A 15867-nucleotide genomic window follows, 5' to 3' on the forward strand; every position below is an offset into this window, starting at 1 on the left:
AGAGATATCTTTAATCTACATTTAAACTGGGAGAGTGTGTCTGAGCCCCGAACACTGTCAGAAAGGCTATTCCTATGTTCAGGAGCTAAATAGAAAAAGGCTCTACTGACTTTAGTGTACTTTGATATTCTGGGAACTTCCAGAAGTCAAGAGCATTAAAGATTTTAACACGTTGATACTATCATTTTGCGTTCACTTTTTTTAAACTCTAAATAATTTTTTCCATTGGTCAGCAGTGTGTGTTCACACCCTTTACACACCCAACCAAACTGTAACTACCGACAGAATTAACGCAATTTCATAAGCAAAAAAGGTGTCTGGGAATAATCTAACAGCCATTAAAGGAACCGTTTCCACCCAGTGCATACTGTATAAATACACTATTAGACTGAAGGCTGTGACTGAGAGAGTCACATAATTTCTGAGCCCCTTTGATAACAAAGAATAAATAAAAACAGGAAAACTATTTATTAGAAATATGGACGCGTTCCTTGGAAGTTGGAAACTTGTCAAGAAAGAGAATTACAGTGAATACTTGGCAGCCATTGGTAAACATCTTTAAATTGAAATATTTTTTAACTTCTTAAATGTTTTTTTGCATCTATGATCTTTATTATTCCTTTTTATAAAATATTTCTTCATGATTTCACAGGTGTTGGAGAGGAACAGATAAATATTGCCCTAATAGTTCAACCAATTTTAACCTTTTACAAAGATGGGGAATTTATAGTTGTTAAAACAGAGACCAGCATTCTTACTGGAGAAGTCTGGTTTAGGTTGGGTGAAGAGTATTTTGAAGTAACCAAGGATGGCAGACGATGCATGGTAAAAAATTCAATTCATTTGGTAGTCATAAGTTAGTTTAGGAGAGTTTAAATTTAAACTTTAAATGTCATTGAACTTTTATTAAATCATTGATCATTGTCATGCATACAGTATATATTCTTTTCCACATTTTCTAGTGTTATTTTCTAGTTTAGTGTTCTACTGGAATTTCCATCATTGCATTGTCAAAATAAATTGGCATAATTATTAGCCTAATTATTTACAAAAAGTAAATGTAATAGATGTAACTTTAGAAATATTTCCCATGACTTGGGCAGTCAAAGTTCAGTAGGTAAACCATTGGGAAACTGACCGAAAGGTTGCAAGTTTAAATCCTGGTTCACTGGCTCACCAAACCAAGTCTGGGTATCGGTTATAAAGAAAGCAAAAAAATTGTCTATCAAAAGTCAGTAAACGAGTAAGGAGGGTATTAATCAGAAAAGTAGCTTTAGATTAATGACACTCAAATAAACCGATTTTAGTTCCTGGTTGTAACTCCTCAAAATGTGGTTCAATACGTGACAAAAGAGATTAATACTTAACCAAGGCATTGTATAGTAAAATAATCATTGCTTTAAATCACTCACACGAGACTATTTTTCTAGAATGTCGTAACCCTGGATGGAAACAAACTTGTACAGGTGCAGAAGTGGAATGATAAACAAACCACGATTGTTCGGGAGGTCAAGGGTGAAAACATGATCACGGTAAGAATGTGTCAAATTCACATTTTTGAAACTGTCTTTTTGTAGTGTAATAAGCTGTTCAATGACATTTTTTAATATATTGTTTTTTGGATTTTGCAGACCTTCACCTATGAGAAGACGGTTTCCACCCACAATTATAAGAAGGTATAAATGATGGACCACATTCCAGTCTAAAAGCATATTTTAATGCAAATATCTGAGAGGTATTAAACTTAAATTAAATTCTATTCCAGCCCCCCCCAAAAGAAATAATAAATAAATGCCAAATCAGATTGTTAAAATGTGCGGTTGATTCTATGTAATAACAAATGACTACAATTCACTCTGAAATCATAATTAAATCACATTTGTTTTATCAGTTCTTTTGTTTCATTGCTTGTTTTTCTCCACCCTGGCCCTTTCCCTGATGTTGGGAAACCTAATACTGAGGTTTTTAGAAATCAATCCATGAGGCTTAGTACTTAAAATGGAAGCATGTAAAATATAGGTTAAAGTTTTAAGCCCAAGGTCTTAGTGGTCAACATTGAAACATCAATGTTATTTGATCTCATCTTTATAACACTGTTTCTGGAAGACATTGTCTAAGGGTTTTAAAGTGGTCTCAGCTTTAAAGTTTTTTTAAACTCAGATGTTCTAGCAAAAATCCATTCCATGCAAACAGTTTGAATTATAGCTTCTTAACAGCATGTTTAAATAGTTTTACCCAACCATGTCTGGTAGCTATAGAAATTCTTAAACCACCTGAGACAATAACTAATCAGTTGATTCTTGATTATATCTTATCATACCAGACATGATCCCGATGCTAAGGAAGCTGCTCTGATGTATATGGTTTATCGTCATGATGTAGATACAGAAAGCAGGCTGTGAGTGACGGGTGTTTATTCACAAAAAGTATTCAGAACAGGCAAAAAATTAGGAAAATATCCGAACGGGACAGAATACTAATCACCAGGCAATACTCAGGTCAGAAGAGGCACAGGTTTGCAGAAGTGAACAAATACATACAGTGCTCATTGTAAATGAGTACACCCCCTTTAAAAAGTAACATTTTAAACAATATCTCAATGAACACAAAGCAATTGTCTAAAATGTTGACAAGAAGTTTAATATAACATCTGTTTAACTTATAACATGAAAGTAAAGCTAATAATTTAATTTAAAATACACATTTTTCAGTTTAACTCAAATTAGGGTGATAAAAAAATGAGTACACCCCACAACAAGAAGACTACATCTAGTACTTTGTATGACCTCCATGATTGTTAATGACAGCACCAAGTCTTCTAGGCATGGAATAGACAAGCTGGCGACATTTTGTAACATCCATCTTTTTTCCATTCTTCAAGAATGACCTCTTTTAGAGATTGAATGATGGATAGAGAGTGATGCTCAACTTTTCTCTTCAGAATTCCCCATCGGTGTTCAATTGGGTTCAGCTCAAGAGACATACTTGGCCACTGAATCACTTTTACCCTGTTCTACTTCAGAAATCCTACAGTGGCCTTAGATGTGTTTTTAGGATCATTGTCATGTTGGAAAAGTGCACGATGACCAAGGGCACGGAAAGATATCTCTTTCAGTATAGAGCAGTACATCTGTGAATTAATGATACCATCAATGAAATGCAGCTCCCCGACACCAGTAGCACTCATGCAGCCCCACATAAGGATACTGCCACCACCAAGTTTCACTGTAGGCACCATGCACCATACTTTTTAAAGGGGCTGTACTCATTTACACGGAGCACTGTACATGCCAAGCAAAGTCAAAAATCAGAAATTCAGCACCATTTATAAACAGACTTAGCAACTTCACAGACCAAAGGAACTGAATCCAGGCTGCTTAGAAGGAGTGGATATCAAACACAGTTGAATGTAATCAAAAGAATTGTGACCATGAGCATGGGAGTGCTGGAGGATGCTGGGAGTTAAAGTCTGTGACATAACATTTACAAAGTACATATATATTATTATGGTGTATTTTTATTGACTGTTTTGTAGCCTAAATAAAAAAAAACAACAAAAAAACCCAGACTATATTTAAAACACATTTTTTTGGTCTCCACTGTGACTGATGCTCAGAACATTCATTCATTCATTCATTCATCTTCTAACGCTTATCCGAACTATTCTCAGGTCACGGGGGGCCTGTGCCTATGTCAGGCGTCATCGGGCATCAAGGCAGGATACACCCTGGACGGAGTATGCTCAGAACTATGTATCGGAAAAATGTATCAAAAAATGCATCGGTCTCTGGTTCTCTCATGACTTGGCTTCAGGGTTAAAACAGACAAATGGATGTATAAAGACATTGCATGGTGTAAAATCCAAGAAGTACTGCGATCTAAAGCTACATACTTGAAAAATCAGAACAGGGTTTGACGCTGTAGTTCTGACCCACATCAGGTTTGAACCTTAGTATTAGAAAACAAAACTTTTTCCTTAATCAACTAAAATGGTTGTCTTAAGCATTAATAACTAATAACTACAAGTAAATCAAGCAATATGCGACCAAATAAGCAACATATGCTACATCAATATACATTTGTTTTCAATCTGTGTGTAAAAATAGCTCCAGATTTTTGTCCAATACCAGAAATAATACATTCATGGTGATGTACAGTAGTAGCTACATTTCTAAGCAAGCCTGAATAGTAGGTGGCAATATTTATACCTGTAGAACTGATATGAGACAGTATTTAGCAAACGTTAATTGAAGTGAATATATTTTTGTAGTTAGTAAACTAAATAAAGTAAAGGATACCCTTGATTTTGGCAAGAAGAAAACTCCTAAATGATTTGTAAGAGAGTTTGTTATTGGTGCAAACATGGCAGAAGCTTCAGTCACAAACACACTTTGCAAGACTGTGTTTCAATATCAACAGTGACTAAAATGACCTCTGTGCTTAGATCCATGGTTATCAGTTAATATGGTTGGAAGTTGGGGAAAAGTGCACAGACCTTGATGACCATGATTCTCACACATTAGAACAGAAGAGCAGATGTAATTGTCCTACATAGAATGTACTAAAAATATAGCATCAGTAGCTTTTGACAATACAATTTGGTGAGGCAGAACAACATTAATTAGCTCATTTGTTGAATCAGATGTATTGGAAGGTGTATCGTGCCATGTGCACTTTATTTACCTCACAGCTTCGGGGCTGGGGGTTGGATTCCCACCTCCATGTGTGTGTGTGGAGTCTGGATGTTCTCTCAGTGCTCAGGACTTTCCACTAGGTCCTCGAGTTTCCTCTCCCAGTCCATTGACATGCATGGTGTGTGAATATGTGTGAGATTATGTCCTTTGATGAGTGTATTATGAGTATATATATTAATTAATTTTCATTCAATTTGCTTTGTATAGCACGTTTAACAGTGGGCATTGTCTCAAAGCAGAACATAAGAAATATAATACAAAAACTTTAATAAAAAAATATTAATATTAAACAAAACTCCAAGATTAATATATAAGATATAGATCCATGTGTAATAGAATCTATGAATGGACAGTTGTGCTGTATGCCATCTTAAGCAAATATTCAAGTAAAATCATTTTATTTCTATAGAGCCTTAAACAATGTACTTTGTCTTAAAGCTGTTTTACAGAACATAAGAAACTTAGTACAAAAAGTTCATGAATAATTAACCTTCTATTTAAATGTGTATTTATCCCTAATGAACAAGCCTGAGGTGACTTAAGTGACTGTGGTGAGGAAAAGTCCCTTAGATGGAAGACGAAGAAACCTTGAGAGGAACCAGACTCAAAAGTGAACCTCATCCTCATTTATGTGACACTGGAGGGTGTGATTATAAACTGTTATAAACACAGAAGAGTGTTATTATGAATAATGTCCTTTCTACAGTCAGATATGGTCCCATAATTGTGTATTGATTAAGAGGTTGTTGTCCTCAAAGACCACATGGAGTTTGTATCTTATCGCTGAAGGTCAGAATTCTTCATGAAGCGTCATCTCTAGATGCTTCAGGATGGATAGAAAAAAGAGAAGCAAGTGGAGTGAAATTAGCATAGCTGCTGTTCATAATATTAACCAGCACTATTTTGTTTCTCTTCTATTTATAATTTATTTATTTTCCAGATTTGTTTCTGTAACTATACAAAGCAAATCCTGGCAAAAGTCTAATCATTTATCTAATCTAATCTAATTATAGACATAAACAAGTTTTGATTATAAATTTGAGACAAAAATAAATTTAATCTACACTGCCCTCTAGCGGCTGAATAAAAACTAAACTCGTTTGTCCAGTAAAAAAACAAACAAACAAAAAAAAAAAAAAAAACGGTCTCTTCCAGGGACTGTGTGAAAGCACGTGATCTCTGTTTACTTCCGGTTGGGGTTTTCGACATTGTTCTTAGCAGCAGTAGGATCAGAACTGAGCGGTAATAAGTCAAGTAATGGCACTGATTTTGTTTTGCTGGGTTGCTTTTCTTTTGTACCAGCAGATTTGTGCTGCTCCAAGAAATGAGGGCTTTAAAGAGAGACCCCTGCTGGATATAAGTAAGTATAACATTTTCTGCTTCACCTAATGTCCAGTCATAGTTTTGTTTCATAGTTTACAAACAATACAAATCCTTAGAATATCATGTACCAGTTAAATACAGTTTTATTTGTTTAACACTTTCTATAATTGACATTAAAAACAAGGCAGATTCAGAAAATATTTTTATAGTAATATTGCCCTGGGAAAATATGAGGAAGCATTTAACCAGATTTAAAAGGGAACTCTTCATCATCATCTGGGTGACACTACAGTGTGTGATTATAAAATCATTTCCCTTTTGTAGCTATTTGCCCGACAAATCACTTGTGTGCAAAACTGTTCGTAGTCACCATTGCAAAATATATTTGTATCATCTGCAGTCCAAGTCAAGTCAAGTCAAGAAGCTTTTATTGTCATTTCAACCATATATAGCTGTTGCAGTACACAGTGAAATGAGACAATGTTTCTCCAGGATCAAGGTGCTACATAAAACAAAGACAGGGCTAAGGACTTGTAAGTAGTCCTAGCCACATAAAGTGCAACTGTGCAACCTGGTGCAAACAGTGCAGGACAAGACAATACTAAAAGTACCAAAAATACAATACACAAAAGACAATAAACAGTAAACAGAAACAGCGCTGACCATTGTAAATACTGTATGTAAATACTGAATGTTCACACAATATTTTGTGCGGTAATACTAGAATGAACACAGTTTCTTATCAGCAGGTCCTTAGGATAATGTATAGAATTGTGCAAAAACAGCAAATGACTGAAATATTGTATAGTACGTGCAAAACGACTGAAATGTTGGACAGTTTGTGCAAAGGAGCAAAAAAGTGTGCAAAACAACTTGTAAACAGTTTGATGGATGTAAGTAGCATGTAAACATGGGGTCCCAAGACATCTCCAGGGTGATGGTGATGGTATCATCCACAGCATATTGTGCATGCATAATATAAAGTATTTCTCAGAGATGGGAAACAAACAATCAAAGAAAGTCAAGTGCTTTTTTTTTGTCATTTCAACCATGTACATACACAGTGAAATACTGTATAACAACGTTCCTCCAGGATCATGGCGGTACAAGACATGAGGCTACACAGGACTACATGAAGTACAGAAAGAGATATTACAGTATAATAATCAAAAATAATACTGTAAAAGTAGAGTAGTAATTCGCAAACAACAATTACAGATGGTCTTGTTTTTGCAACAGTTTAATATAGAAATGTGTAAAATAAATTCAAAAGGAATAAAATGGTGTTCAGTTGAGAGAGAGTGTTTATATCATTATATTTTTTTCTGCCATTTTATTTCAATTTATACAACTGAACAATTATGGATTAAGGGCCTTGCTCAGGGGCCCAGCATTGGCTCCCTAGTGGACCTGGGATTCAAACAGTAGGCCAACACTTTAACCACTAGGCTACCACATTGGGAGTGAGTGAGTGAGTGAGTGATTGAATGAGTCAGTAACTGAGTGGGTGAATGAGTGGGTGAATGAGTGAGTGTATGAGTGAGTGTATGAGTGAGTGTATGAGTGAGTGTATGAGTGAGTGTATGAGTGAGTGAATGAGTGGGTGAATGAGTGGGTGAATGAGTGGGTGAATGAGTGGGTGAATGAGTGGGTGAGTCCGTCAGTCAGTGTGAGTCTCTGACTTTAACATGATTTCTGTTTATAGAGAAAAATGATCTGTTTTTTCCCATCATGGCATGCCATTGAAATTCAATTCTTAAGGTAGTTTGTTTGCATTAAACTGAAATGCTTCTTTCTCAGTTTCCAGAATTTAGCCTGATTACTCCTGGTGTAATATCAATAATACATTTGAAATAGTTGCAGCTTTATTTTACTGTTGCTCTTTTTTTTGTGCCTTTTTTGCAGAAAAAAATCTATAGAAAATCTGCGGCCATTTTAAAAAATTGCAAGTGTGGAGTTTTCTTGAGTTTCTATGATAACTGTAATAATCTCATGGCTGTCAGGTAAATCAATGTATTCAGTCATATAAACCCTTAGAGGAAGTTTAGTGTACATGTTTTTTTTTAGATATTAGAGAAAACCCGAGAATCCAGAACCCCACACAGGTGCAGGAAGAACATGTGAAACTCCACACAGACAATAACCTGAGCTCAGGATCGAATCAAGAACACTGGAGCAGTAAACCGGTGCACTACCAGTGCCAATGTTTAAGAGTGAGAATGAAGAAAAATGTAGCTATTTATGTACATATTGTTTCTAATTCCAGGTAAATTCTGGCATATATCTGACCTGCACATCGATCCCACCTACCACGTCACAGAAGATCGCACCAAAGTGTGTTACTCCTCGAAGGGCTTCCCTGCATCCGATCCAGGAATCTTTGGAGATTTCATGTGCGACTCTCCTTACCAGCTCATTCTGTCTGCCTTCAGTTATATGAAAAACGTGGACCTTGAGCCTGAATTTATGATCTGGACTGGGTAAGAATTTTTTTCATTTCATTTCTACATATTTCTATACATTTATTTTTAATTTGGATTTTTCTCAATATGTCCTTAAATGCTGCATGTAGTTCTCATTTGAGGACTTTTTCATTTATATTCATATAAATGATGAGCGTGATGATAACAAACATATACACCTGAGTTCAGGGCGGAACTTAAATTCTGTCTCTTTTGTGTAGAGACAGCCCTCCACATGTTCCAGCAGATAAGCTGTCCCCAGACACTGTGATAAATATGATCAGCAATATGACACAAACCATACGCCAGTTCTTCCCTCAGCTGCCGGTGTATCCTGCCCTGGGCAACCACGACTACTGGCCACAGGTATTTCACCTCTGATGCCAGACCGGTATCTGTCCCTCTCTCCTTTTCTCTGTCTCACACTCTCACTTTTTCCTTTCTTTCTCTCTCTCTCTCTCTCTCTCTCTCTCTCTCTCTCTCTCTCTCTCTCTCTCTCGCTCTCTCTCTGTCTATCTCTTTCTCATTTTGTCTTTCTAACTATCTCTCTCTCTCTCTCTCTCTCTCTCTCTCTAACTCCCTCCCTTACTTTCTTACTCTTTGTCTCTCTCTCATTTTGTCTTTCTAACTATCTGTATCCATCTCTCTCTCTCTCTCTCTCTCTCTCTCTGTCTATCTCTTTCTCATTTTGTCTTTCTAACTATCTATCTCTCTCTCTCTCTCTCTCTCTCTCTCTCTCTCTATCTATCTATCTTTCTCTCTCTCTCTAACTCCCTCCCTTACTTTCTTACTCTTTGTCTCTCTCTCATTTTGTCTTTCTAACTATCTGTATCCATCTCTCTCTCTCTCTCTCTCTCTCTCTCTCTCTCTCTCTCTCTGTACAGATTAAAAGACCATTTAACTTTACTTATTCAGAAAGAAACATATTGCATTCCAGAAAGGTCAGTCTTTTTTTAATGTGATGTCATAGATCTTAGCCATAAAAATTATTATAACTTGGATGTTTTCTCATTAGACCAAGAGAAAGTGTTTGACATGGTAGACCATAGCTATCTTTTTAATGTTTTTGAAAGGTTTGGCTTTGGTGATTCTTTTATTTCTCTTGTCAAGTTGCTGTATAATAATATTTCAGTGATGGTCAAAGTGGGTGGAGGGCTAAGTGTTCCCATACAGGCCTCAAGAGGGATCAGGCAGGGATGTCCTCTGTCAGGGAAGCTGTACAGTCGAGCTATAGAACCTCTTCTGAGAAAGTTGAGGAAGGATCTTTATGGAGTCATAATGCAAGGTGCTAGAAACAGTGTTAAAGTTTACCTTTCAGCATATGCTGATGTAACAATATTTATTTCAGAGCAGAATGATGTTACAATTGAGAATGCATAGAACAGTACAAAAAAACTTCCTCAGCCAAGTTAACTGGGAAAAGACAGAAGGTTTATCATTGGGCAATGGAATGAAACTACCCCCACCCCCCACCCCACAGCTTCCCAGTGGCCTCAGGTGGAGAAGGGAGGGGTTGAAAGTGTTGGCGGTGTTTTTAGGGAATGATCAAGTTCAAGCCAAAAATTGTGATTGCTTGCTAGAAAAGGTGTTCGCCCAATTGTCTAAATGGAAATGGCTATTATCACACTTGTCCTACCGAGGTAGAGTTCTGGTGGCGAACAACCTGGCTGCCTCAAGCTCGTGGCACAAAGTGATAGTCATAGAACCACCTGATGAACTCCTAAACTCCTAAGCAAAATACAAAAAACAATCCTTCTTTTGAAGTGACCAGCACTGGATCTGGGCCTTGATGCTGTCTCTGCCAATTGAAGAAGGAGGTCAAGGCTTAGTATACATTAAGATTTGCATCCGGGCCTTCAGATTACAAGCAGCTCAGAGACTCCTTTACCACAAAGATCTGGCTTGAACCAAAACTGCCTGTCTAATTCTGCAAAGAGCAGGCAACCTGGGACTCGACAAACACATATTTCTACTAAAAGGGGATGAGGTAAATCTGGCCGAAAGTACACCCTTTTATAAGTCAGTGCTGCAAGCTTGGAGGAACATTCTAAAAGTGGAAAGAACTGTAGACGAAGAAGGGGACTGGGCTTTTGAAGAACCCCTTCTCTTCAATCCGGCTATTCACACCAAACTGTTGTCTTCATCAACTGTGAGAGTTGCCTTTTAAGAAATGGAGTTACAAAGTTGGGACATCTACTGGATGGAAATGGTTGGAGATCTGAAGAGGCCCTTAAAGTGGTGACACGCTTGCGATCAGCACGTCTCATTTAAGTGGACCTCGACAAAACAAAGTAGAGGAACACGACTTTCCCAAAATTAAGATCACTCCAGCTATCAGTGAGGAACAAGAAGAAGAAGACAGTGGTTCTATTTTATCTTTTAATACCCCTAAATTTGGTGATCTGGAGTCAGCACCAAAGAAAGCACTGAGACAGCAAAGAGTGTCAAAGTGGCCAGACCTTCTGGGACCAGCCTTCCTTGTGAGGGACAGGTGGAAAGTCCAGTATAAGCCTCCCATAGAGAAGCAGATGGCTGATCTACAGTGGAGGCTTATTCACGGGGCTATAGCTACAAACAGACATGTGGCGCACCTGAGTACTGCAGTGGGAGTGGAGTGTAGGTTTTGTACAAAAGATGAGGATTTGGAACACTTGTTTTTAAAATATCTGAGATTGAAAGGTCTTTTTAAACTGCTTAGCTCCTGGTTTCAAAAATTTGAAGAAGAGTTTTCGGACAAAGTTTTAATATGGGGCCTCAAATACAGATACTATAAAAGACAGAAAGTGTGTTTGATAAACTACTAGATAGGAATGGCGAAGTTAGCAATCTGGTAAACACGAAAAAACGAAGGTCTACAGCTCACTTCCACAGATTCAGTGGGGATGCTGAAGGGGATAATGAAAGGAAGGCTAAAAATCGAGTTTTCATATTACAAACGTACAAATAATGTTGAACAAAGAATGTAGTTTTTTATGAGATTTGATGTATTAATGTTTTATGTGAGTTTCATGAAGAGTTGGTGTTTAACTTCTAAAAAAAATAAAAAACAACAACAAAAAAAACACATATGCTAGCTGTAGACTGATTGATTGGCATCTCTATACCTTTCAGGATCAACTTCCGGAGAATGAAAACGACATTTACCAGGCTGCAGCTAAACTTTGGTCCCCATGGCTACAACCAGAAGCCCTTGTTACTCTACGTAAAGGTACATTCTGAATGATACTGAATGTTTTCCTGAGCTTTCCTCAAATGGAATTTTTTTTTGCCTGTATAAAAAATCTGGATAGGGTTAGGGTTAGGGTTAGGGTTAGGATTAACCTAGGATTAACCTAATTTCCAAAAGTGAAATGGAATAAAGTTGCATTTTATTCTGACTGAAGCAAAGATAGATACTATGACATCCGGTGTCTGATTACAAACTCAATTAATTAGGCTGGAGATACTCTTTGAGTAGCAGCTCCTTAAGTATACATCAACAAAAAAAAATGTCTCTCTTATCTTCCACAACAGGGGGCTTTTACTCTCAGCTGATTAAGCCTGGACTTCGGCTGGTGAGTCTGAACACAAACCTTTACTACAGCCCCAATCACGTAACGGTGAACATGTCTGATCCAGCTGGCCAGTTCCAGTGGCTGCAGGACACTCTGGAGCTTTCCAAACAGAACATGGAGAGGGTAAAAACAGTTCATATATTTCTATTTAATACTGCTGTTATTAAGATGGACTGAAATACTTTGTATTTTTGGTATTCCTTTTAGTCCTAGGTAATTATTTCCCCTGTTAAACTAGACTTCTTAAAATAGTATAGAATTAAATAGAATAAAATTGAATTTTTTGTGATTTTTTTTCTGCTAATACGGGCACGCGTGCTTTTAAAATGTTGATTACTTTCTGTATATTCACAGGTCTACGTGATTGCTCATGTCCCGATTGGTTACCTGCCCTACGCTAAAAGCACCACAGCTATGAGGGAAGGCGACAACGAAAAACTCGTGAATATATTTCGCAACTACAGCGACGTTATTAAGGGACAATTTTACGGTCACACTCATCGAGACAGTATGATGGTTCTTCTGGATCGTAAAGGTAACATATTTCCTCTAAATAGAAGACTGTTCAGTTTATTTAAAAAAAATATATTCCCATGATCACTCTATCAGGAACAATCAAAGCAGAGAGAGATAAAATTCAATTCAATTCAAGTTTATTCATATAGCGCGTTTTACAATTGACATTGTCTCAAAACAGCTTTACAGAACATAAACATAGAACAAAAGGTTAATATAAAGAATAATATAAAGATTAATAGAATACAAAATTCAAGATTAATATTAGATAGATTTAGTTCACAATGTGTATGTATATATCCCCAATGAGCAAGTCTGAGGTGACACAGGCAGCAGTGGCAAGGAAAAACTACCTTAGATGGTAAAGGAAGAAACCTTGAGAGGAACCAGACTCAAAGGGGAACCCATCCTCATATGGGTGACACTGGAGTGTGTGATTATAAAAATACAGTCAAACTAATGTTGTATTGATGCAAAAGATGGAGTTCACATCTCCTCATTAGTATTGCATAGTCTACATACATTTGTATGTAGTATAAATACATTTGTGCACAGCACAGCGCACACGTTTTTCTTGATTGCTGGCTGACACGATTTCACTCAGAAGAACCCGAGTTCCCTTTTAAGTCGAGGTTTCTTCCTCATGCGGTCACATGGGAGTTGCCTCTGGCTTGCACAATATGGGTCAAAATTTACATCCACATTTCTGTAAAGCTGACAGACTTTATTGCACTTGAAGAATTAAATGAAATATTTTTCCAGTGGCTTTATTAGCACTATGAATTGGCTTCAGCTCTGTACTTGAACAAAAATATCATAATGTAGAACTGAACAAAAGAAACCCTTTATCATCTACACCAGAGAGATGTCTAATACTTGGATCCATAGCTATCAGAAACAAACAAACAAACAAACAAACAAAAAAGATAAATGAATATCCTGGAATGTGATTAGTGATAAATTAATGTGTTTTAATGTTATTCAGGGATTAGAAGTAAGGAATTTGAGGCTATAGAGTGAATTTCTTAATATCAGAATATTTGTCTAATATCAGAAAGCGTAACTGTCTTCCAAATCATATCATATCATAAGTCCCATCTCCTCTCTCCATAATATTAGAATTGTTATGTCTGAATGTTTTTCTTACTTTCATCATTTACAGGGAAGCCTGTTAACTCTATCTTTGTGACTCCGGCTGTGACGCCATACAGAAGTTTTCTAGAGCAATATTCGAATAACCCTGGTGTCCGTATGTATCTGTACAACTCCCAGGACTATGGCTTACAGGTATGTACTGTATGTATGCATGTATGTAAGTTTATGAACTTAATGCCATTTGTCATTGTATTTTGAGGAAAAAGTGAGCATTTGAATGTAAGATAAATACTCCAGTTTGAAAACCCTACATTTACATGAACGGCAGACGGCATTCATTTTTTTTCTTTTTACACTACGGGGCTGTGATTTCAGCAACAGCATATAGCATAAGCATGACGAGTTAAATGAGCCAAATCCACACCTAGTATGGCACGTCCGATATTCCTTCAGGTTCCTACTTACAGCTTTAATTCCTGCTTGCAATTACTTCCTGTTTTCTATTAGGAAGAAAAGTGAAACTTTGAACAACAGAGGTTATTGTTGCCTCTCAATGCATGTAACTAATACAGCGAAGTTCTTTATAATGGGCGGTGGTAGCTCAAGCAGTTACGGCTATGGGTTGTTGATCGGAGGATTTGGGTTCAAGCCCTAGCGCTGCCAATCTGCCACTGTTGGGCCCTTGAGCAAGGCCCTGAACACTCTCTGCTCCATGGGTGCTGTAATATAGCTGACCCTGTGCTCTGACCCCAACTTCCAAAGGCGGGATATGTGAAGAAATAATTTTACTGTGCTGTAATGTATATGTGACAAAATAAAGGCTTCTGTCTTATTCTGTTAAACTGGACGTAAACCTAGCATGTAACAAACAATTCATTTTCATGTGGATTTGTGCCGTGTCTTTAATGCGTTACCTTTAGAAGTTATATGTCAATACTTCCATTTCTCATAAGAAAAAATGACTACTTGTGTGAATGTTAAGGTAAAGTCTTTTTGCACTATTTTTCACTTTTTTTCTTTTTAAACATTTTCTTGCCTTTTGTCTAAAGGATCTTTGGCAGTTCTACTTGAATCTTACCAAAGCAAATCAGGAAGAAAAGCCCAATTGGAGACTTGAATACATCATGACCAAAGCTTTTGGGATCAAGGACATTCAGCCAGAAAGCCTACATGAACTCGCACTGAAGTTCGAGGAACCAGACAGCAAAGAATTCCCGAAGTACTTCACTTATTTCATGGTCAGTTTCAATGACACTGTGACTTGTACAGAGGAGTGTAAAACAGTACAGGTGTGTTCTGTACACTTTTTGGACCATGATACGTATTCAGAGTGTGTGGAAAAAGGGCAAAGGCTGTGAATTTTAATACCAAAAGCCTTATTATTATAATTATTAGCCATCGTAATTAATTTGCAATAAAAGGGAATAAATCTTAGCCTTTCTGATGATCTTTTAGTTTACAGCTGTTCTTTTAAGGCAAAGAGAATATACACAAAAATAGACAAATTCCAAGTGTTTCACTGCAAGATTTATTACTATTACTGGCACTTCAATTGTAGCTACATATGTTGTTTTAATATGATGACCTTCGAATTGAACCAAACCATATATGACTGGATATGTTCTTTAAATATTTACTTTTTTTTAATTACTCTGGGAATAAGAAATAATTACAGTGCATAGTCTGATTTTTTTTGGTTGGTTGGTTGGTTTTTAAATAATTATCACTGTCCAAAAAAAGTCATCATTTATTATCATTGCATTATCAAATATACTTTTCATTTCTTGTATGATGTACTTGATGTACCTAAATCTGTATGATTGTCAACACAGCTGGAACACAAAAACATCCCAGAACATAAAATTGTACTGTACTAACTGTTAATGTTACAAATCAAATATTTGAAACCAAAAATTATACAAAAACATAACTTTTGATTCTTTTTTAAAGGGATTTGCATTGTTTAAAGTTAAAAATGACAATGTTTTTACATAATTTATATTGAGGCTGCTTTTATTTTTTCAAGGCATTATTTTATGGACATTACTGAAGCAATTGATTCATTTTATGGGGATTTTTCTGTATAAAAAGTTCCTCACTGTTCAATAAGAAACGACTGTTAAAGACAACTTTGCTCTGTTTGTTCTGTTTTGCTCATTCTTGTGTACCTGAATTGTAAGTTAATTTGTGTCTGTGTATAAAATAAATAAACAAAACAATTTA

At 36.5% G+C, this 15867-nt stretch overlaps 2 protein-coding genes across 2 annotated transcripts; both read left to right on the forward strand.

Annotated features, from left to right (window-relative positions):
• The first annotated feature begins 478 nt into the window (after positions 1-478).
• LOC132842417 (fatty acid-binding protein, brain-like) lies at positions 479-1682 on the forward strand. The gene is made up of 4 exons (XM_060865096.1): positions 479-548; positions 653-825; positions 1431-1532; positions 1632-1682. Exons 1-4 carry the CDS (start codon positions 479-481, stop codon positions 1680-1682), a joined length of 396 nt encoding a protein of 131 aa, XP_060721079.1.
• A 4209-nt stretch (positions 1683-5891) lies between these two features.
• On the forward strand, positions 5892-15867 carry smpdl3a (sphingomyelin phosphodiesterase acid like 3A). The gene is made up of 8 exons (XM_060866220.1): positions 5892-6054; positions 8284-8497; positions 8701-8845; positions 11591-11687; positions 11993-12156; positions 12388-12568; positions 13712-13836; positions 14694-15867. Exons 1-8 carry the CDS (start codon positions 5952-5954, stop codon positions 15000-15002), a joined length of 1338 nt encoding a protein of 445 aa, XP_060722203.1. The 5' UTR covers positions 5892-5951; the 3' UTR covers positions 15003-15867.

Source organism: Tachysurus vachellii, chromosome 3 (genome assembly GCF_030014155.1).
Source record: "Tachysurus vachellii isolate PV-2020 chromosome 3, HZAU_Pvac_v1, whole genome shotgun sequence".
NCBI lineage: Eukaryota > Metazoa > Chordata > Actinopteri > Siluriformes > Bagridae > Tachysurus > Tachysurus vachellii.